General features: G+C 39.0%; 1 protein-coding gene across 5 annotated transcripts; it reads right to left on the reverse strand.

Annotated features, from left to right (window-relative positions):
* Positions 1 to 432: 432 nt before the first annotated feature.
* LOC111798967 (protein GDAP2 homolog) lies at positions 433 to 22,855 on the reverse strand. Of its 5 annotated transcripts, XM_023682328.1 has the most exons (16): positions 22,583 to 22,852; positions 22,440 to 22,505; positions 21,931 to 22,344; positions 19,816 to 19,893; positions 19,519 to 19,574; positions 19,325 to 19,444; positions 19,148 to 19,218; positions 18,373 to 18,466; positions 18,049 to 18,252; positions 9,405 to 9,656; positions 8,752 to 8,860; positions 1,476 to 1,543; positions 1,215 to 1,284; positions 1,050 to 1,124; positions 872 to 963; positions 433 to 719 (listed from the first exon to the last, which is right to left on the reverse strand). In XM_023682328.1, exons 3-16 carry the CDS (start codon positions 22,252 to 22,254, stop codon positions 644 to 646), a joined length of 1,689 nt encoding a protein of 562 aa, XP_023538096.1. In that variant the 5' UTR covers positions 22,255 to 22,344; positions 22,440 to 22,505; positions 22,583 to 22,852; the 3' UTR covers positions 433 to 643. The 5 variants fall into 5 exon arrangements, with proteins under 5 accessions (XP_023538096.1, XP_023538098.1, XP_023538095.1 ...); XM_023682330.1 differs by lacking the exon at positions 22,440 to 22,505 and having other exon boundaries at positions 21,931 to 22,311; XM_023682327.1 differs by lacking the exon at positions 22,440 to 22,505.
* Positions 22,856 to 22,872: the final 17 nt, after the last annotated feature.

A 22,872-nucleotide genomic window follows, 5' to 3' on the forward strand; every position in this document is an offset into this window, starting at 1 on the left:
CCAAATCCGAAAAATAAGATAAAATATACTGCCAACCAACTTAAAAAATGAGGAAAAAAATATAACTCCTAAACAACAAAATATATTCCTTAAACATCTCTATATCTTAATACTCGTCACATCATCATATAACATCATCACATAATTATATAACATAAATCATATTTTATCTTCTTTAGATTAATTTTATATTAATTTTATAAATTTTACGTTCACTAGATTAATTTTATATTTTGTGTATAATTTAAACATAAATTAATTATATATTTTATTTACTCATGCACGTAAAATAACTTTATTAACAAGGTATTTCAACTCCAATTTCTAATAACTCAATCATCACTAATTAATTTATATTGAAAAATTAAAATCATAAATTAAAAAATTTCTTAAAAATAACTATATATATATTTTTTTTAAATAATAAATTGTGAAAAAAATCATAATTTTTTTCTTCATTTTATTAAAAAGGCTCATCCGACGTAATATACAACGTTATTTCATCTTCATTACACAAAAGAACCAATACTTCAACAAAAATAAGGATGAAAGAAAATGGTATGCCATTTCTACAAACATAACCAACACCTACCCACCTAATACGAGACGCTAATGGATCATTATCCATACATTTTCTTCGATGTTAAGGTCGATGATATACGTATTTTGTTCGAGGGTCCACAATTAGGCCCTTCCCTCCATTTACTTCTAAGTCGTGCCTGCATTTATCATAGAACGACGCGTCTAATTTATCTTAATCGTAAACTTCACGAACAAAGGCATAATACAGAGACATACAAGGCATCTATGCTCTAAATTCGAGGATTTGTAATCATTGTTGAATAAAAGTTCAAAGGAAGCATGAACTCACTGAAATACGAAGTCCGGGATGGTCAACTGCTCTCGTGGAACATATTTGAACAGCTGCAGTAGTCGATCGATATACACAACCTTGTTCCATACCTGGATATCAGTTACTTCAGGTTACTAACACTTTTAATCTCATTCGATGCTTAGAAACGAGATATTTAAACGAACTTTAAGCCTACCGCGTTATCCACAAGCAATTGCATGGCAAATACTGCAGCTTTCAATCCGAAAGTCGGGTGAAGAACATATATTGCCTACAAAAATCATACCGATAGATGAGAAAGATAAAGGGGGATTTTTGCTCAGAACACATCTAGCATTGGAATAAGTCGGAGTTCATATACCTGGAGGTTACGCTGGTGTTTTCGGCCAAGAATCTGCTGCAATCTCTTCATCCATCCCATGTCGGGCCGACTAACGGTATAGAAACCGTAAACACGGTCAGAAAAGTTGAATAACTTCCGGTAGACTACTAACCGATACAAAATCAAGAACAAAATGCACACAACTAGGTTTCATTACGAACTTCTCATTGTCTAAGCTGCTTTCCATGTTCATCCCAAAGTTTCTTGCTCGTTTTAAAATAAATATAGAAGATCACTTACGGCTGTAAAGAAGCTGCTGAGTGGAAGTACACAATGGTGTAAGGCCTCTGAATTAATGGCTCAAATTCCTGGAATTTAATAACAAGTTTAAGTGCATAACTTCTTATACAACAAAAGTGCATAAACTAAGAAATGTCTGCACAAAACAGCAAAGAAAGAATGTTCCAGACAGTAGTGGCAAGATTAGAGGTTAAACAGGAACCAAAAATATGAACTTTTGAATAGAGTTTCATGTGCTACCATTCACTAGAATTAAATCAACTCAAACGGAAATAAATTCTAGGCTAAATTATAAAAAAATATATTGTAACTGCGTCTTTTGTTTCAAAAACACTCCTATTCTTTCGAAAGTAGTCGTACTATCCTTGAACTTTCAAAATTGCATGTAGACCAAAAAAAAACCATTAGAATGTTGGACAAAAAGTCATTGAGATTAAACGACGGTCTTATAAACTTAATCCAAACAAGCATTCTAGTCATTGACACGTTATTCCAGTCACTGCTATGTCGATTTCCTGTCCAACATTCGGAAGAATTTCAACTTCATGAGTAATTTTTTTCCTAACTTTGCAAAATCAAGAACTTAAAGATGGACAGCCCCCAAGTTACAAAATCAACTCCAGAAAGTTATCAATCTGGCTAGAATCCATAAGAGAGCAGTCAAAAGGTGAAGAATGGAAGGGAGACATATCACAGACCATAGTTCAAACAAAAATACTTCCTAACATTCTTCAATTATGGTCGGAACAAAATTAAAACCGTTCCAAACAATTTAGAAACGTTTATGAAGGGTGAAGGTAATATTGCAACTTATAATCTCTTAAACAAAATTATTGTAACTTTTGAAAGAATAGGAGTATTTTTTTATGTCAAAAATGAAAAAAAATAAAATAAGATTCTTATTGAGATTGTGAAAAGGGTGTCAATCAAGCTTTATTTTTTCTTTCATGGATGATCAGTAAAACGAAGAACTGAACTGTTTTGGAACTTTCACCTTTCGTAACAAAAAAAAAAATCAACTAGCCGATTGAGGAGAGACTCAATATAAGCACTAAAAGAACCCGCGACAAGAAAAACCCTTAGTCGGGTTAGGGCTCACGAACAAAAAAAACCTCCTCCCCTATCTATGAATGACCTCCCTAATCAAGGATAAGAGAGCTAAGCTGTATGTTGATTCCCTACGGATAACGGACAAGGAAAACCAAATGAGGAGGGAGAGCTCCCACAAGGGTCTAGAGCCTCAGCCACATAATAATTTTCCATAAAAGATGAATGGTATAAATAGGGAGACATAGCATAGAGGGGCCTATCCCCTGCCCGATTATCCTTTCGAAGTACGTTTCCTTCCCATCTCCCCACCTTGTTGGACAAAAGAAGAGAAAGCGAGCTCGAAAGAAATGTCTTTCCAAGGGCTCCTGTAAGTTCGTTAAGCCACTTGAAAGGTTGAGGACCGTATTTATTCGCAATGATCCTATGTCAAAAGGGTGTTGGACTCAGAAGAGAACCCACCACCACAGCATCCCAAAAGGAAGAGGTTTCTATAAGTCTCTACGCACCTTATCCAAGAGGAAGAGATCTTCCCCAAAACCTAGTGGTAAGTTCTTAAATACCTCTTCTCCAAGTTCGCCATGGAGAAAAGCATGAGACCAATTTTTTTATAGAAATAGATAGCAGAACTCTATTAGAGTTAATTATCGCAACAAGAGAGAACGTTTCTTGCTAACCAATTTCATAGGTCTGAGTGAAGCCTTAAGCAACGAGTCCAGTTTTGAATCTTTCAACGCTACCATAGGCTTTGCACGCTATAGAAAACACTCATTTGAGTCCTATTGTTTCTTATCATTGGGTAATTCTACTATGTCCAATGTGCAATTTTGTTTAATGGCATTCATCTCTTCCAAAAATAGGAAACGAACTCCAGCGACGTTTGGAACAGCTTTCGAGGAATGAGAGCTAACGTATAATAATTAGGGAGAACGCTGGCTAAGGCCAACCAAGTAAGTGGCCTTACTATAGGATATGCTAGAAAAATTGTATGAGCTATGTTGTATGATGACTTATGATGACGTATGTGAATTATATGATGTATGATGTATGTACTGTGTCGTATGATACCGTACGTGAATTATGTGATGATGTATGTTGACATAAGTGAGTTATATGATGTACTTGTTGTGCTTGATGCATTTGATGACATTATGATGATTATGATGTATGACGTTTACCTTAATATGATGATGTTTTCCATATTAAACATGCTTTATGATGATGAATGTCATGTTGCATCATGTCGAGAGATCGACCTAGGACACAACCCTAAGTAATGATATTAATATAAATATCTAATGAGCATGTATTACTAAATGTAATATAGAGATGAGACTAGGGTTGTGACAGAAGGATGTTTTAAGACGATAAATCGAGGGACCTCATGCATGTTGTGTGTACATAAGCATCGGGATACATTCCCTTTATGATGATGAGTGCGGACGTGCACAATATGATGATGACAGTGATCATGTTGAGCATGACACCCAAGGGTCTACTGACCTCCGAACTTCAGACAGATAGCTCGACCAGTATGGGACCAAGTGGTGTGCGAACCACCTGGGGATTCATACTCGCACGTGTGGGTCGTGTGTAGGAAAGTCCTACAGATCCAAGTTAGTCCGGACTGGAGGCTACCCCTAGTATGAGATAGAGATAGGTCCCTAAAGCATATTTGCATGTGTTTGCATTCAACATGGCCCCTATAGTGGGGTCACTTACGGAGTATTTTTCGAAATACTCAGGCCGTGTGCCATATCATTGTTCAGGTAAAGGCAAGACACCCATGTACGGATGACGACAGCATTCGCGAGTAGCGACCATGGCACATGCATAGGGTAGTTGCATATTTAAATTCCTAGTCTTAGGTTAGAATAGGTTGTCTTGCATTTCATATGTTTTAAATTATTTGATATTTATTTTATTTTAAATTTTAGTATTTCGTATGAAACATATAAGACCATGGCTGTGTTTTCCAGAGATAAAGTTGTTTTAAATTTTTCGATATTTATGTATAAATGATGTTTCTTTTAGGAGTTATAGTCCGCATATGAGTTGAGCAAGAGACGTTAGTAGCGACTCTGAGTAAGTAGAAATTTAGGGTCGTTAGAGTTAGTATCAAAGCTCTAGGTTATAGATTCTGTAGACTAGCCTACGATGTAGGCTTGGCACATTCTATGGTCCAAACGTCGATGTCCCGTCACCGTTCAGGTATGCCTTGCATAAGATAAGAAAAAGTAAATGCTTTTAGAAACTCGCAAGCAATTGTTTTTACAATGTCGTTGTGTTGAATTGACATTCCATGTGCTTTAAATTAAAGAGTATGATGTGATTGTAGCATGTTGATTGATTTGCTGCTGTGTTGTATTGCAATATGATGTGAACTTAGATTATGTGAGACATAGTATATGTTCATAGTAATGAGCCTTAGACTTAAGTAACGTTATCTTGGTTTCTAGAATCATGCCGCCCAGAGGACACAGAAGAGGAAAACGAGGAAGGAGACAACTTCCTATTAGAGAAAGAGGACGAGGTGAAGCTGAAGATAACCCACCTCGAGAAGGATTATAGACTGGATCGGATACAAGTATGCCGCCATCAGTTGCGCCGCAACCATTTGTGCCGCCACAAAATGCACTGCCACCACAACCTGTGCCGCCACCGCAAGCCGCACCTGAGGCTACGCCCCCAGTGGCTGGAGTAGACGCTACCACCAGACTAATGTGGGAGTCGCTCCAGGCCTTAGTCCACACCTTAATAGTCACCCAATAGGCCAACCAACAAGCCAACACCCAAGCTAACCCTTCGCAACCTACTAGAGGGGCAAACTGGCTAAAGGACTTCAAGCGGTATGACCCTCGGCCATTCACCGGTACCTCAAAGGATCCAACAGAGACCCAGATGTGGATTTCATCTGTAGAAACCATATTTAAGTCGATGGAGTGCCCTGATAACCAAAAGGTCGCCTGTGCGACATTCGTCCTACAGAAGGATGTTGAGGTGTGGTGACGGGACAACAAAGAGAGTCTAAACCCAGCCGGAAGAGCAATGGAGTGGAAACAATTTAAGAAAGCTTTCCTAAATACTATCCTAAGGCGGAACGGCTCAAGAGACAACAAGAGTTCATCCATCTGGTGCAGGGCGGACTTACCGTAGAGAAATATGATAACAGAGAGTTCATGAGGTTGAAGAGATTCGTCCCGTCCTTGGTTGACACAGAGCAGAAGATAACAGAGAAGTTTGTTTTGGGTCTGGAACTGAAGATCCGCTGCACGGTGGAAGCCATAGATCCAAAGACCTATGACGAAGCCTTGAGAACTGCCAAGGCTTTAGAAAAACCTAAGGATGAGGCGCGACGGGAACAACCAGTAACAATTGGACGTAAGCGTCCACATGATTCAGGGGACTCAGAATGCCAGCCACCGGCACGTAGGCCCCACTATAACAATAGACCTGCCCCAGGATAGAATGAGAGGTACCCTCCCTGACGCACTGAACAAAACCCCATAAATCAGGATGGGGCTAGAGGAAAGGGAGAAGCGGGGTGCAGGATATGTGGAAGAATGCATGGATGAAGGTGCATGGCTGGATTGCGAGCCCGTTATCGATGTGGTCAAGGTCACATCGCCATCAACTGCATGACCAGGGATGCAGAAACCCAACCTAACCCGCCTAGAGCAGTGGAAGAGGCGAACCAACTGGTGCAAACGCGGGTTCAAGCTAAGGCGTATGCATCCACCAGCAGGGACACTAGGAGGTCCAATACCGTGGTGACAGGTACACTACCCATTTTAGGTCATTACGCTTTTACTTTATTTGATTCTGGCTCTATGCATTCATTTATCTCTATGCCTTTTGTTGCACAAGCAGGGTACGAATTAGAACCCTTATTGCATGAATTGTTTGTAAGCACCCCTACAGGGTAGATCTGGGCTAGTAAACAATGGCCAAGTAATCACCTACGTGTAGACCTGATAGTAGTTAACATGACTAACTTCGACATAATACTAGGCATGAATTGGTTAGCTGAAAACCGTGCTACTAGACTGTCGCAAAAAGGAGGTAGTATTCTCACCACTGGCAAGAGCCAGTTTTAAGTTTAAAGGCACAAGCTCCAGGACTGCTCCAAAGGTAGTCTCGATGATGAAAGCAAAGAAACTAGTCCAACAAGGCGATTGGGCTATATTAGCATGTGTCGTAGATGTAAGAGGAAATGAAAAGACCTTAGACAACGTACCTGTAGTAAATGAGTTCCCAACGTATTTCTAGAAGACCTACCAAGAATACCCCCTTCCCGAGTGGTCGACTTCGCTATAGAACTCGAACCGGGAACTAGGCCCATCTTCAAAGCACCCTATTGTATGGCACCAGCAGAGTTAAAAGAACTCAAGATGCAGTTACAAGAGCTATTGGACAAAGGTTTCATTCGACCTAATATATCCCCTTGGGGTGCACCAGTGTTGTTTGCAAAAAGAGAGACGGGTCGATACGTCTGTGCATCAATTATACAAAGCTAAATAAGAGAATAATAAAGAACAAATACCCTCTGCCTCGTATAGAAAATCTATTTGATCAACTCAGGGAGGAAACGATATTCTTCAAGATCCTTCAGTCAGGTTACCACCAAATCAAAATTAAAGAAAAAGACGTACCAAAGACAGCGTTTAGAACAAGATACAGTCACTACGAATTCGTAGTGATGTCGTTTGGTCTCACCAATGTCCCAGCTGTATTTATGGAATTAATGAACCGCGTATTCAAAGACTATTGGACACATTTGTTATCGTGTTCATACACAACATCCTTGTATACTCGAAAACAAACTTAGAACACCAAGAACACCTATGAAAAGTCTTGACCACCCTGAGAGAGAACAAGTTGTATGTCAAGTTCTCTAAATGTTAGTTCCGGCTGCAACAAGTTTCGTTCTTAGGACACGTGGTGTCAAAGGACGAAATATCCGTAGATCCCACTAAAGTTGAAGCGGTTACGAAGTGAGAACGCCCAACTACGGTTACAGAGGTGCAAAGTTTCCTAGGGTTGGGGGATACTATCAAAGGTTGATGCAGGACTTCGCTAGGACAGGGTGTACCGTTTGTGTAGAACAATGCTTGTGAGGCAAGCTTCCAAGACCTAAAACAAAGGTTGATAACCGCCCCAGTACTCACAGTACCCGAGAGTTATGAAGGGTACGAGATCTACAGCGATGCATCTAAGGAAAGGACTGGGATGCGTATTAATGCGACAAATTTCAAAACTGAAAAAGAAACAGAAACCAAACCCACAAAAAAACAGCAGCCAAAAAAGATACCAGAGAGCCAAAAATCAGGGCAAGAAACTTGGCAGAAGAGCACAACACTTGGCTGACCAATAGTGGTGGTGCAGCTTATCGACCGTGCAGGCAATGGCATCGATGGTACAAGTTGTGGTGGGTCAACGACGAAAGCTGTAACAGTGGTGGATGACGGTAAAACAGCAACAAACTCATGTGCAAACACCCACCCAAATCCGTGTATGAAACTGGAACAAAGAATGCGAATCCATGAATGAAGACTGTGAATTTCTGGAGACTAAGGAGATGCGAACTTAGACGGGGTGAGGGTGGTGTTCGGTAAATGCGAACGGTCGGCAGATATGACCAGGCTTAGGGTTGGTTTTTTAGGGTCCTAATGCTCTTATGACAGTGCAAAATATAAGAGAAATAATACTCTTATCTATTTTATCATGAGAATAAAGGGGTTTCTTAAATAGAAGAAACACCATAAGGAAATCAATTTCCGGGAATATATTACAACAAATCAATAAATACGAATCAACTAAGAAGTTAATAACTAACAAAGAGAATGAAATTATAAACAAGGAAAAATGAGGCTAGCCTCATATATGGCTTGGCCCCGTAATGCCATTAGCCACCGCGCCACCAAAGGCTTAATCAGCAAGGTCTCAGCCTCTTTTTATGTTGGCATGAGGTACCTCACAACTGCCTCACTATGTCTTAAATGATTTTAAGAAAATTGTGTACAACACAGCATAAACATTTAACAAAGCAAGATGGAGAACAAAAATTCATCAATATCATCCTACAAGGTTCATATCAATGTTTGAAACATTGTTGAGAATTCATTGTGTTCTTCATCCGTAACTACACTCATGCTTCATAGAAGTCTTAAGATATAAAAATTCAATATTAGAAACAAGAACATATTATTCAAGATTATAACAAAATTACCTTTACAACATAGAGCACAAATCGCTCAAGGTCGAGACAACGCAGTAGAAAATGTGCTCCCACAACGACCATAACAGGGCGACCCTCGCTATCAACTCCACCACGGTAACTGCAATAGAGTATAATTATATGCATCTCAAGCTAGTAATATAATCAGAAATGCACAAACCGAATATGTTTAGTATAAGCATCTGACTCAACTGGTTTTCACAAACGTCTGACTAATTAACATGCCCATGAGAGACATTAACTAGAACTCCGTACATTCCGTAATGGGAAACAACATGATATTTCTCGATATACACTTCGATTAACCACTGGCACATATAAACTCTAATGACTCAAAGAAATCAACTTCCTTGAAATGTTCTAGACAAAGGCAAAAGTAACAAAACTCCTCGAAAAGTGAAGACCGAAGAGAAGTAAAATCAGTACTAATTGCCCTGAAGATCCAGAACTTCAAGAGAAACTATCCTTGGATACATGATTTCAACAAATAAAGCATAAATTATTATCAAGTATACAAAATTTAATGATTTTGTAGTCTAATTTTTCTTAGTCACGTCCAACTCACCTTTTGATTGTGTGGGTGGCGGATAGCGGACCACTATATACATAAGCATGTGGAAACAAACAAGAAATCTGATACTCACACAATTTTCATCTCCCCAATTTCAGAGAGATTAAGAGAATTTGCTTTAGCAAGGTATCTTGAATGAAGTGAGTATTCTTCAGCAGCAGATAAAGGAGCTCCACCAAGTTCACCAAATCCAAGTATTCTACCATAATTCCATCCAGTCTGAGCCTGGGCAGTTTTTTCCCATTGTTCCTTGCGTCTTTGATCTGGATCTTTGATTAAAGCCATGAAAGCAGGATCCAGGTATGAATCCAAATATGATGGGTTCCTAAAAATACCAAGCACCATTAGTTAAGTAAAAATACGTTTAACAGATGCAACAAGGATCGAGAAGACCTAAATCCCGAAACAAAACTATTTCAGAAGAGACCTAAGTGCAGGAACCATATTAGCTCTTGATAGTTGAAATGATCAAAGTAGATGAGGTCTTGTGTGGGGATGGAAATAGATGAGGAAGAAAGCACCGTGCACGTTAGCAATAATCAGTTCTTTTTCTTATTTCCTTTTCTTCTTAAGAAACTAATTTCTTTTACTAAAAAGGAAAAGAAAACATATGAAACCAAATGTGGAAATGAAGCAACACAGTACCGAAAGGATCAAATTCCAGATTACAGGTTTCACTCTCATCTGGGTAATGATGCAGTAGTGCCCGTGGTTTCTATTCCCCCCCATCGAAAGTGATACTACACTTTCTTCATATTAAAAGAAAACGCAAGTGTAAAATGACATTTCTCTTGCCTTTGCTTTGGTACAATCTCTCTTTTCATTTCTAATGGCCTTGAAGGCAACACGAACTACCAAAAAACGTAACTATGGGGTAGAACAGAAATGTCTTCTCAGTAGGATTAGGACAGGGAAACTGAAATTTGAAGAGTGAAATTTGAGGATAGCATGAACTAGAGTTTTTTTTTTTTTTTTTTTTTTTAAAAAAAAATCTTAGGATGGCAGCAGACATGATGATAGAAAAAAACGATTGGAAACGTATTCAGAACGAAGTTTTTCAATAAAACAAGGGCTAAATTATTGTTGAATGCTGGAAGTTTTTAATCAAAGTGGGTGAATATCTGGAGGTAATAACACTCACACCAATGCCATACTTCTTCAGTCTCATGCTCGTATAAGGCTTTAAGAGACTCCACCTATTGTAATAAAAAAGAAGTGCAGCCTATTCGTCACGTTCAAGCTTTCAAGCCCGAGAATAGTCAGTTGGAAAGACTGTATGAAAAAGTGTTTCTAACTAGTAAGGAATAAGTTCACCTTAAAGGACCTCTATCTCAAAACCCCCAGAGAGATTCTCTTCACCGGTCTGAAAATACCGAATAGAAGCAAACAAATTCCCCCAGTGAGGGCACTCTGGTTCTACCAAATGAAAGCGAAAAAAATCAGAAATTTCGACGGGATCAAATCTAGAAGGGAGTTCATTAATACGGTTCTATTTAGGCTCCAAGAATAAACTAGAAAGGGAGGGTTTGAAACCTGAAAAGGAGGGGCAGAGTAGACAGACTTGATAATCCTCAGATCCACAAAACAGAATAGTGCCTGAGAGGGACTTTGAAAGGGTTGTATGAGAACGGGTTACTGCAATCATACGATTATTTCAAGATGACTAGCTTGCAACTAGGGAAGATTGCGAGCTTAGACGTTCCAAATTGAGGAAGAGACGAGAATCTTACATCTTAGACTGAAGAACTGGTCATCTATCTAGAGAACTTTCCAGAGAAATTTGAACTACGGAACCAATGGTTACATGGAGAGCCAGATGTATTTTCTGTTATAGAAGGTGATGAAGGCAGAGTTGGAAGCAAGGTGGAGATGAAGAGTCAAAACCTCACTTTTTCTCTGCAGAATGAAGAAATCTTATTATGGATAGGGAATAAATGATGCAATTGTATCTAGAGTACAAGGAAAAGCAATAAATATGTCGAACGGTATGCAGGAATGCATTTGCAATAAATGAAAGTACTGTAGAATTCTTCCTCTACGAAGGTGGAGATCAATGCAGAACAGGAGACAACTGGTGGCTGCATTTCAGTCAGACTAATCCGCTTGTAAGGTCGCTTAATTCCATGGGAGCTTTTCTAAAATTGTTGTGATAAAAGTTCCATAACAAAGATATTGGTCCTTGCTCAATGGATTGTTAACGATTAGGTTGGCCAAAAGAAAAGGAGAAAGATTTAAGGGGATCAAATGAACATTATCATGCAACGGGAGTGTATTGATGGGTAGTGTGTTAACAACTTGACACAAGGCTTGAAGACTACACGAGTTTTAATTTTGGGCAGGGAGTGAGTTCCACGCGTAGGAATTTGAACCTTACAAGAAACAAGAAAGCATTAAGGAATTGTTTGGTTGGAGGTTTTGTTTAAGATATCTGAGAATGAGTATCCTATGGTTTCTCTCAAACCAAAGACCCTACAAAACAACAAATAAGCAAGCACACCACAACACAATGCCACTCTTCTTAAAAGAAAGATTCGGAAGCACCTCCTCCAACATAAATCACCTATCTCTATTGCAAGCCCCACAAACACAACTCATCCAACGACTCAAAGTGGACACCCACAGCAAATGATTAAACATCACCCTCATGCCTCATACCTCTTGCAGAGACTGCACCATCGTAGGTATAAAAGGAAAGAAGATTGTCTTTGGACACAATCCATGGGGTTAATCCTCCCATGTACTGAACAACAAATTTAACCTTCTTTGAAATTTTAACCTTCCATATTGAAGAAAACACTTGAGACTCAGGAGCAACAGTTGAAGGAGAAGGGATAGACGAGATATGAAAAGAAGAATGGCAAGAGAAACCCCTAGAAGGATCTAGGGTACATATCCTAACCTCCCTTCCCCTGAGTTCACATGTCGATCACAAAGAATATAAGAAGACCCACCACCACAATCGTCTCTCTATCATACCGAGGACGACAAAATCTAAGGAAATCAAAGAACGGTGGGAGAAAGAAAACTTTTGAGGCCACTAAATGCAACCTCTTGTTTTAAAGAAAGTATAAATGCAAAAATAAAACACACAAGGGCTTAAGTCCCACCCAAAGATCCTGTTATAGTTGGAAAGAAAAATCTTTGGTCGGCTTCCTAAGCTCGATTTGGCTTCCGTTGGCTTGGTTGGCTTGTTTTAACCACTATGAACAGTCCTGGAATCATCTCTGGCGTAATTAGGGCCAGAAAAGGCCCATAGAGCAATTGTTTTGGACAAGTATTAATATTTAACACGGTTTATGATTAATTTTGGATAGTTAGGTTATGTTGTTTCCATGAATAGGCTCTATGTTTGGTTTTTTGAATGAATGGAATTTCAGAAATTAAATCTAGAAACTATGAGCTTAGAGAACCAAGTTGAGTCTATAAGTAGACTTACTGCCTCCATGCTAGGTTGAATGAAGCATGAATATCACATCATCTCTAACCCTTTTTATGTAATATTATTCTATGCTATGATGTTCTGTACGGATGTGTATACCACAATATTTTATGTTCTCCTTTCTTTTTCGTTAGCTTTCAGCAGCATAAGCGTGTGCTCGCCCATAGTTAGGCCTAAGGGTACATATATGGGTTTGCCTAGTAGGTGCGTGCATGCATGTGTGAACCATGTGTAGAGAAGCACTTTGCATACAACCTACTCGAAAGAGAAAGTAGAGCCCAAGAAACCGTAAAAAAAAATAGGTCTCACCAATCATGAACCATGTTATATATGATTGCATTTCCCAAACCAGGTTATTTAAGTATTTTTAAATATTCATCCTATGTCTTATCATTTTACCAAGTGAAGACATTGTGAGCTAATAAACTTGAGCTAGTTGAACAAGTTACTAACTTATATAGTAACTTTAGGAGAATGGTTAGTAGACTTAGTAGAACCAGTTACTAACTTCCTAATGGTTAGTAGACTTAGTAGAACCAGTTACTAACTTGTGGAGTAACCTTAGGAGAATTGTTAGTAGACTTATTAGAATAAGTTACTAACTCATGGAGCAACTAAAGGAGAATTGGTAGTAGTTGCCAAATTGTGGACCAAGTTTTGTACTTTAATGAGAAAGATTGTTACTACTTAACTTGAGGAGAAAGTTTAGGAAGCAAGTTAGTGCTTTCAACACTATAAATACTCATGAGAAGTAGGTTTTTTTTTTTTTTTCACAACACAAAAACAAAGAGAATTGAAAAGCTAAGTGCTTAAGATTACTTTGTTCTGAAATCTCTCTCCCCTCAAGTTTTTCTTTTGCCTCTTTTACTTGTTTCAACATATCTCAATCATGGTCAAATCCAACCCTTGGTATCAAAGCCACAATGTCGAAGAAAATGTCGTCACCATCCAAAGTCACTGAAGGAGAAGTGACAACGATAAAGAGCGGAAAGAAGAGGAGTTTAACGCTCCAGTATTCGACTCACGAAGAGTAACTATGCAGCATGGGTCGATCAAGATGCGTGTCAACTTACAGGCACAAGGCGTATGGGACGCCCTCGAGCATGGCGACGTTGAGGAGTGTAAGGATACGATGGCTCTTGCCGCCATCTACCAAGCAGTCCCGAAGGACGTTCTTCTGATGTTGGCAGAGAAGGACTCGACAAAGGCAACGTGGGAGACGTTACAAACAATGCATGTGGGTGTGGAACGTGTCAAGGAAGCAAAGGCGCAGACCTTGAAAAGTGAGTTCAAGGCTATCCGCATGAAGAACGGTGAGTCAATAGACGACTTTTCCATGAAGTTAACGACGATCGTCAGCGGCATCCGTCCATTAGGTGACATGGTGGAGGAGATCTTCGTCGTCAAGAAGTTCCTTCGAGCTGTTCCCCCAAGATTCATGCAAATCTTTACCTCCATAGAGCAGTTCAGCGACCTCAAGAACATGTCAATTGAGGAGGTTGATCGTCTTAAGGTCCATGAGGAGAGACTTCGTGTCTATGAAGACAAAGATGAGAAAAACACCTCTTACTCACACATGAAGAGTGGCTCACACGAACGGAAAAGAATGATGCAGCTGACTCTTCTTTTTCAAGTACAAGGGGACGTGGCAGCCATGACAAGGAAAATAGAGGTCGTGGACGTGGTCGCGAACATAGTCGTGGACGTGGTGGCAGAAGAGGCCGTGACAATACCTCACAAACCCATGACAATGCCAACCCCTAGAAGGACAAAAGTATGATCAAGTGTTACTCTGGTGGAAAATATGGGCACTATGCGATAGAGTGCTGCAAGAAGAAGTGAGATGAGGAGACAAACCTCACACTCACGCAAGATCAAGAGCCCGCACTGATGTTGGCCGAGAAGATGATCAACCTGTTGATACTCAACGAAGAAAAGGTATGGCAAACCTTCTCACAAAAGGAGAAGACCGAGTAGAGACCAACATATGGTACCTTGACAACAGAGCAAGCAACCACATGACTGGAGATCGAACAAAGTTTAAGGAGCTTGATGAGAAGCTCATTGGAAACGTGAAGTTTGGTGATGGATCAATTGAATCGATCCAAGTCAAAGGATCTACCATGTTCCAGTGCAAGAATGGTGACCAACGTTTACTGACCAAGGTATACTATATCCCAAACTTGAAGAGTAATATTATCAGTCTTGGTTAGATGATGGAAGAAGGAAGCAGAGTGGAGTTAGCTGGCTTGTTCCTCAAGATGATCAACAGAAATGGAACCTTGTTGATGAAGGTAAAATGGTCGCATAACCCTATTGACGGCACTTGCAGACCTAGCTTGGCTATGGCATGCAAGACTTGGGCACGTGAACTTTCAGACGTTCAAAATGATGGCAGAGAAGAAGATGGCTACGAGGCTACCCAAAATCATACACCCAAACTAGCTACGTGAAAGTTGCCTAGTCTCCAAACAAACAAGATTTTCGTTCCTAGCTCAAACCAGTTTCTATGTTGAGTGACCACTGCTACTGGTTCATGCAGATTTGTGTGGCCTGATCACACCATCATCGATTGCTGGTAACAAATATTTTCTCTTACTTGTTGACGATTATAGTCATTAGATGTGGGTGTACATGCTAAAAGAAAAAGGAGAGGCATTATATGCATTCAAGAAGTTCAAAAGACTCGTTGAAAACGGGTCTAACCACAAGCTGAAAGCCTTGTGCACCGACAGAGGTGAAGAGTTCTTATCCCATAACTTCTCAAAGTTTTGCAAAGAGGAAGGTATCAAGCGTCAACTCACCGCACCGTACACTTCACCATGAAATGGTGTGGTCGAAAAAAAAACCGCACCATAATGAACACTGCAAGAAGCTTACTTAAAAGCATGCAAGTCCCAGTGATTTTCTAGAGTGAGGCAAAACAACATGCGGTTTATCTTCTAAACCGTTGACGGACAAAGGCGCTGGACACTCGCACCCCCTATGAAGCATGGTTCGGCAAGACACCTCACTTCGAGTACCTAAGAGTCTTAGGTTGTACAGCACATGTTAAGATGGCAAAGCCATATATCAAAAAGCTTGATGACATAAGCCAAAAGATAGTGTATTTTGGCATAGAGGATGAGACCAAGGCACACAAGCTGTATGATATGCACATGAGAAAATTTGTGTAAGTAGAGATGTCGTATTCGAAGAAGAGAAGTGAGATTGGTGCAGTGTTGGCGATAACAAGCAAACGGTTACAGAGTTCACTACTCTAGAAGAAGAAGGAGATGCAATAGACCTAGAAAGTTCCCCTACAGCAACACCAACAAGTCCACACATGTCATCACCGGTGATACCGAAGGGCGTGATGGACCCTCTAGAATAAGAGAGCTCAGATGAGAGCACAAGAGGATCCACAACAGAGGATGGACCAAAGAAGTTTAGTTTTCTTGCTGAAATTTATGCGGATACACTTGAAGAAGAATTGGATCCCGATGAGTTAGTGTTACTCGCGGTCGAGGAGCCAACAACCTATCGCGAGGCAGAAACTGAGACGATGTGGCAGGAGGCCATGCAAAAAGAGCTTGAAGCAATTGAGAAGAACAAGACGTGGGCACTAACTAACTTATCGTCCAGACACAAGCCCATCATTTTGAAGTGGGTGTTTAAGTTGAAGAAGAATAGTGAAGAAATGTCATCAAGCATAAAGCAAGACTCGTGGCGAAGGGATACGTGCAACGACAAGGAGTTGATTTTGAGGAGGTTTTCGCGCCTATGGCTAGACTGAACTGTAAGGTTGATTCTTGCCCTCGCAGCTCAAGACGAGTGGGAGGTCCATCACTTGGACGTCAAATCAGCATTCCCAAATGGTGACCTCCAAGAAGAAGTGTATGTTGCCCAACCTGAAGGGTTCGTCATCAAAACCAAAGAGCACAAAGTGTACAAGTTGTCAAGGGCCCTTTACGATTTACGACAAGCACCGAGGGCGTGGAACATACATCTGGACAAGAGCTTAAAGAGTCTAAATTTCATGAAGTGCTCGCAAGAACAATCAGTGTATACAAGAAACAATGGGACTAAAACACTCATAGTTGGTGCGTACCTGATGACCTGATCATCACTGGTACAAGTGTGGAAGGCATCAAAGAGTTCAAGCAGCAAATGATGAAAGAATTTGAGATGACAAATCTCAGATTACTCACGTAATACTTCAGTAATAAAGTGGACCAAAGGAAAAATTGTATCATGCTAAAGCAATCGGCCTATACTAAGAAGTTGTTGCAGTAATTTAAGATGGTAGAGTGCTACCTGACCAAGTATCTCATGGAAGCAAACTTGGTGAATTCCACTGAGTATAGTCATGTCATCAGAAGTCTAAGGTACTAGACTCATACTCGTTCGAATCTTCCATATGTTGTTGGAATAATGAGTAGGTACATGGAAAACTAGACTCATATCGCACCCTTCTCGGTTCCGGTCACACTAACCTACTTAAGGCATCAACCACTCAGAGGAAGAGGAAAGGCAATAGCAGATAACCTCATAGCGAAAAATTTTACCCTTCCCTTGGGACCTCCCTCTAACAAAGATGGAAAAGTTTATTGACCTAATACAATTCCACATCCAAACTCTCCAATTTTTTTCATCCCAAAACCCTTCTTTCCCAAAACTCTATCCAAGAAGATCTAATCGACATGATCATAAAGTTTTCTCAGAGTTGATCTTAAAGATTACAAAGAGCTTAGAGATAATGGGTTCAAGCCTTGGTGGTCACCTATCTAGGATTTAATATCTTACAACTACCTTGACAACCAAATGTAGAAATTCAAGTAGTTATTCTATGAGAATAGTCAAGCTAGCCCACCCACTCAACGAATATCAAAAAAGAAAAAAACAAATGGTCTGATGCAATCACGACCTTCGCTTCGGAGTTGTAGAATGCAAGAAACCTTGCACTTTTTCTCTTCATCAAGATCTTTGTAACTACAATCTTCCTCGTACATTTGCAGATAGGGGTCCACTTTGGTAATCCCCATAGCTTGTAGTGAGGATTGCCCATCTACCTTCGTGATTTTCAGGTTTTCAATATAATTTTGTTTCTTTCAAATAAATATAACTGGCCCGGGAGTCATGATGAACACAGATAAAGTAGATGCCACAGATCAATGTCATCAAATTCAGGGCAACTCTGACTCATACAGCTATGCAATTTTCATGAATCTACCATCAGATAGAAGATGAAATATTTTTTGAAAAAGAACTGTTACGTTGCATAAATCATTACACTAACCTCTGTGTCAACCTTACATGACTGACAGGAGGATCATCGGGAACTTGGGGAGGTTTCAGAACATTCTTTTTGGGCAAAGTGTTTATCCTGATTTTCCGCTCATCTATAATAGTCTCACCATTCTCATCTCCAACATCTGCAGGAAGCTTTGACAATGCAACTTCTTCTTCGTGTTTATCACGGGGAAAGTACAGAGGAAGCAACCTGGCTCAGAAACATATAAAAGCAAATCGAATAAATGCAACAAGGATTGTTATATATTATACGGCATGGAAAATATATCCTTTAGGAATGACAGGCCTCAGTTACTTGAAAGTGAAGTACCTTTTGTATATCTCAGTATCGATTGATGATGTTGTACAAAAGACAACAGCTTTAATTTTACCTTTCTGCTTCTCAATCAAACGACGCACAGTTCCTAAACAGAAGAAGAAGCAAAATAAAAATGAGGATAAGATGTTAAATTTTCTTTACTTTTCCTTTTTTTTATTTTTATTTTTTTCTTTTTTTGTAAAAAAAAATGTTAAATTTGAGTTCCAACAAAATCCATCATTTAATGGGAAACTTCTTTGGCAGCATGTCAATAAGTTGATCAAGTATACAGCTGTATGCCTAACTAATACTAACATAGACTTCTAATTTAGAAACACTTGAAATGGATGCCGCTACCTACTGGAGATTTCATCATCTCCGATGATTTAAATGCAATCGCTGTGCTGATTTACAGAATGCAAGTTGGTAACAATCACAAATCGTAAAGATTAGATCCAAATGGACCTATATCCATCAAAGAAAAGTAATAAAGAAGTGATAAACATTTAGAAACAACTTTTCACAATTTTGTGTTTCTTATACCGGAGCTTGCTAGCATGGATCAGTGCAAGTCCTCAAGCCCAACTCCCTAGTAGGTTAGGTCCAAAATACTTCCGAGCCCCTGCCCCACCCTGATAACACCCCTACTAAGCTAAACATACTAGGTAAATTGGCGGTTAATGGATGTCCATAATTTGTGAACATAAGTAGCACAAGAAAATTGAATCATAGTAGAATAGAGAAAAAACATAGACATCTTAAAGGAACATGTAGAAAAATATCTCACTTATTGCTACGTGTGCAGCAGGTTCACGAGGATAGTTTTTTCCCTCTGTATATATACAACCCATAGCAATGCTGCATTAAATCGCCATTAACATGTAAGCTAAAAATGGCAAGAGATGCATGAGATGAGCAAACGATATGGAGAAAAAAATAATGTGGCATCGACTACTTTCACAACCTCTGAAGCCCATTTTCGATGAGAAGTTCAAGGCAAGAACGGTAGCAATGACTCAGAGCATTCTCTGCAGCAGTATGGTATTTGACAGCATATTTTGGACCTACAGTATGCATTACCTTCCTAAAAAAGAATGCCAAAGATTAAATGGATGTATAGGTCTTTAATCTAGGTCCAAACATCAACTGCATACTCACCTAGCAGGAAGGTCATAAGCATTAGTGACTTTTGCCATTCCTGTGCGACAACCACCCTTCAGGATGTGAAATGTATATAATGAGTCAGGTTTTGACATTCTTATTGTCTAAAGAAGTTCTATAAAGAAATCTTTCTGAAAATAGTGAAATCCATTGTACCTCCAAAAGGCCAAAACTATCCACAGTTTTTTCTTATAAGATATATGCAGATGTTAATTTGTGAATATTTTTAGTTCATAATCAGGGAAAAAGCAATAAACAAAAGCCAAACTGAAGTAAATAGAAACACAGGCGTACAAGTGTTCCACATTCTTCTGATAGACCAGGTCCTGCTGCAGCATGCAAACCAGGGCTACTGTGTGCTTCATCCAAGTTCTGTATAATTTAATTTTACGATCAGAAAAGATGGCAGATATAGAAATTAGCAGCTTATTTCATTTTATATAAACTTAACCGAAAAAGGAGTTTTCTGATTACAGATACAAATCCGTGTTGCAGATCAACCAGTATCAACAACATAACTATCACCAAACAGGCTTTTATGCTAAGAGGTTTTAAAGTGATAGGCCATAGACTACCACCATGTCTACAATTGTGCTGACAACCTCTTCATTTTCTTTTAGTATGAATAGGTTGAGATACTGTCAAGTCATAAACAATGATCAAGCATCTCTACATCCTTTAGAGGCATGACAATTGTACATAAAATTTAAGTTATTCGAACCCAATACAATAAAGATCGCAACCAAATAACGTAATATAGTGAGTCAGTCCGCCTTCTGTTTACTTTCATTACTAGTTCTTGTCTCAACATCTCACATTCTCATTTTGTCCGTGTGCTAAGCTTGATCATCATGTGGAACCACTTCAGAAGATGGTTAGAGTTTCTGGTTTTTAATTTTATCCACCAATTTTATGGAATGGGTTTCCATCATACTCACATGTGACATGACCTATCCATCAACTAATGACATTAGAAGAACTTGGTTCCAAGTTTATGCCAGTTTGGCCTTGACGATAACCAATTCAATCAAGAGTCAGGTTGTTGGTTTGATAAATCATGGTGACTTTGTGGAGGAGTTACTTGAATATCTGAAATTCCTGTACTATTTCATAAAACTCCTTCATAGCTTGAATGCAGATTGGCGAAATTTCATGCTAGGATTTGTTCCTATAAAGCCTTTAAAGCCTTTATTTCCCATAACAAGAATATTAGCCTATACTTGTTTGCTCCGAATTCACAAAGTTGAAACCCAAAATCTTCAATATGTACTTTCTTCGGTTATCTTTAGTTCAAAAAGGGAATAAGTACTATTATCCTAGTTTAAATTTTGTACTACCTTGTCTTACTTTCTTTAAAGATGCCTATTTTTCTCCTTTTAATCATCTCTCCTAGTAGTCAAGGAAGAGCACATGGGAGAGCCATGATCTTCTTGTCTATATTGTTCGTTTTCCCTTACCTAAGGTTGTCTTCCCTAATCCATCTTCCTCAATATCAATTCACCCACTAATAACTCGATTAATCTAGCCGACAACTTCCAGGTGCATGTCTTGAACCAAAAGATCCTTCATCATTAGATAGATGAACAAGTGATGATCTCCCCTCGCTCTTCATAAAGGTAAATATCAATATACTATCCTACTTCCTCTATTATCTCATACAACAATTCGTAAAAATAATTGCCTTGGTTGGTATGGTGCAATGTTAGAGAAGATGATTTTCTAATATGATAGTGCTGGTCGGTGCTTGGAATTAAGTACGTCTTCCAGCAGTCCAAAGTCAACACTAATGGAGGATATGAAGCTCTCATCTTCTATCTCTTTTGTACAGGACAGACTTATGTCCTTTCAACTTTATCAGACAAAACTTTCAATCCACCCATAATTTAAATGTTGCTTAAGCTCAGGCATTTCAGTTTTGGGGTATTTTTTCAAGAACCTCTGAAGGTAAGGAGACCACCATCTAATTCCATCTTGCCAATGGAAGCAACTGCAGAATGGCAATGTGATCGTTAAGTTGATAAACGACACTTTATCCCATGTGAAATATGCATACGTTTCGTAGTGGATTAGACATACCAAAACTTAATAATCAACAAATTTTCAATTTCAACTAATTTTCCTACTAATATATCCCACTTCAAATGATATCACCTTAAAGCTCAACCACATAAAACCATATGATTACGAGGGATAGTTAGTACCCATTGAAGAATTGTGCTTGCAACTATGTCTATGTTTTGTCTTCTTCTTTGAAATGTACAGAACTCGGGGCTGAGATTGTCCCCTGTGTGTTCTAATGGAACTATTATTGAGTTCTTGGGACTTTTAGCATCTCATTGCTTTCCCTTTTGTTTATTTGATTAAGGTTTTCTATTGCAGAAGGAAGGAGATGAAGAACATAACACTCACCTCGTTTGTAGAATTCACGACAGCATCTACCTCGAGATTCCAAGGATTCCCCCGCCACAGATATATTTTGGAATTAATTTCATGATCGACGGGAAATCTCGAAACCACTCCATAATTACCACCCTCCGCGTCAGATGGAGACGTCAGAGGATCAGGAAAATACGAATTAGAGAAGGAAGGATCTTCGTTGACGAACTCCAATGAAGACCTATGTTCTGCATCACTCCACCGTGGAATTTGATCCAAATTTACAACATAATCAACGCTATCTGTTGTTGTTGTTGCTGTGGTTGTGGCCGCAGATGTAGCCACTGTCCTGTACATCTTAACAACGCCACCAAGTCCTTGCAAACCTCAAAAATGGATTGCCCATGCAAAGACCTACATTCGTCAAAGAAATCCCGGAAACAAACCCTGTAAAATTTTCATAAGAAAAAACAAACAAAATTCCATAAACAATCATGAGTCAAAATAAATTCAACGAAATTCTAATCGAGTACAATAAAAACCGGTTTCAATTTCGAATCATTCGATAGCAACCGATAGCGTAATCAATTTGATTTTGCAACCCTAACCTGACATTTTCTGAAGAATCAGGAAGCAAATAACAAAAGGGAAATTGAAAAAATGGAAGAAATTCAGAATTAAGAACCTGCGAATTCCTTTCAGGACTTCAGAAAGTGTTCTGTATTTTCTATTTTTTACATTTCTCCATCTTTTGTTCTTCGGATGAAAAAAAAATCCAGCTAATTTTGAGGAGTTTATGAGCTAGCGAAGAACATTTGGATCCGGAGATTATTACGAATTAATTTCGAAAAAAAAAATCATTTGTTTCCATCCAAATTTCGATCGTTGCACAGTCCAACTGCTTTCTCCAAATTTTTAGCTCAAAATTTAAATTAAAAATAATGGCATTAAGAAGCTCTAGTTTTAGAAAATTAG

Source organism: Cucurbita pepo, chromosome LG07 (genome assembly GCF_002806865.2).
Source record: "Cucurbita pepo subsp. pepo cultivar mu-cu-16 chromosome LG07, ASM280686v2, whole genome shotgun sequence".
Lineage (NCBI taxonomy): Eukaryota > Viridiplantae > Streptophyta > Magnoliopsida > Cucurbitales > Cucurbitaceae > Cucurbita > Cucurbita pepo.

Coding starts and splice junctions, on each gene's coding strand:
- LOC111798967 (XM_023682330.1), bottom strand. CDS start 22,254: ATGTACAGGACAGTGGCTACATCTGCGGCCACAACCACAGCAACAACA. Junction 19,575..19,815: donor CAGAAGAATGTGGAACACTT/GTACGCCTGTGT, acceptor CACATCCTGAAG/GGTGGTTGTCGCACAGGAAT. Junction 1,125..1,214: donor AACACCAGCGTAACCTCCAG/GTATATGAACTC, acceptor TGATTTTTGTAG/GCAATATATGTTCTTCACCC.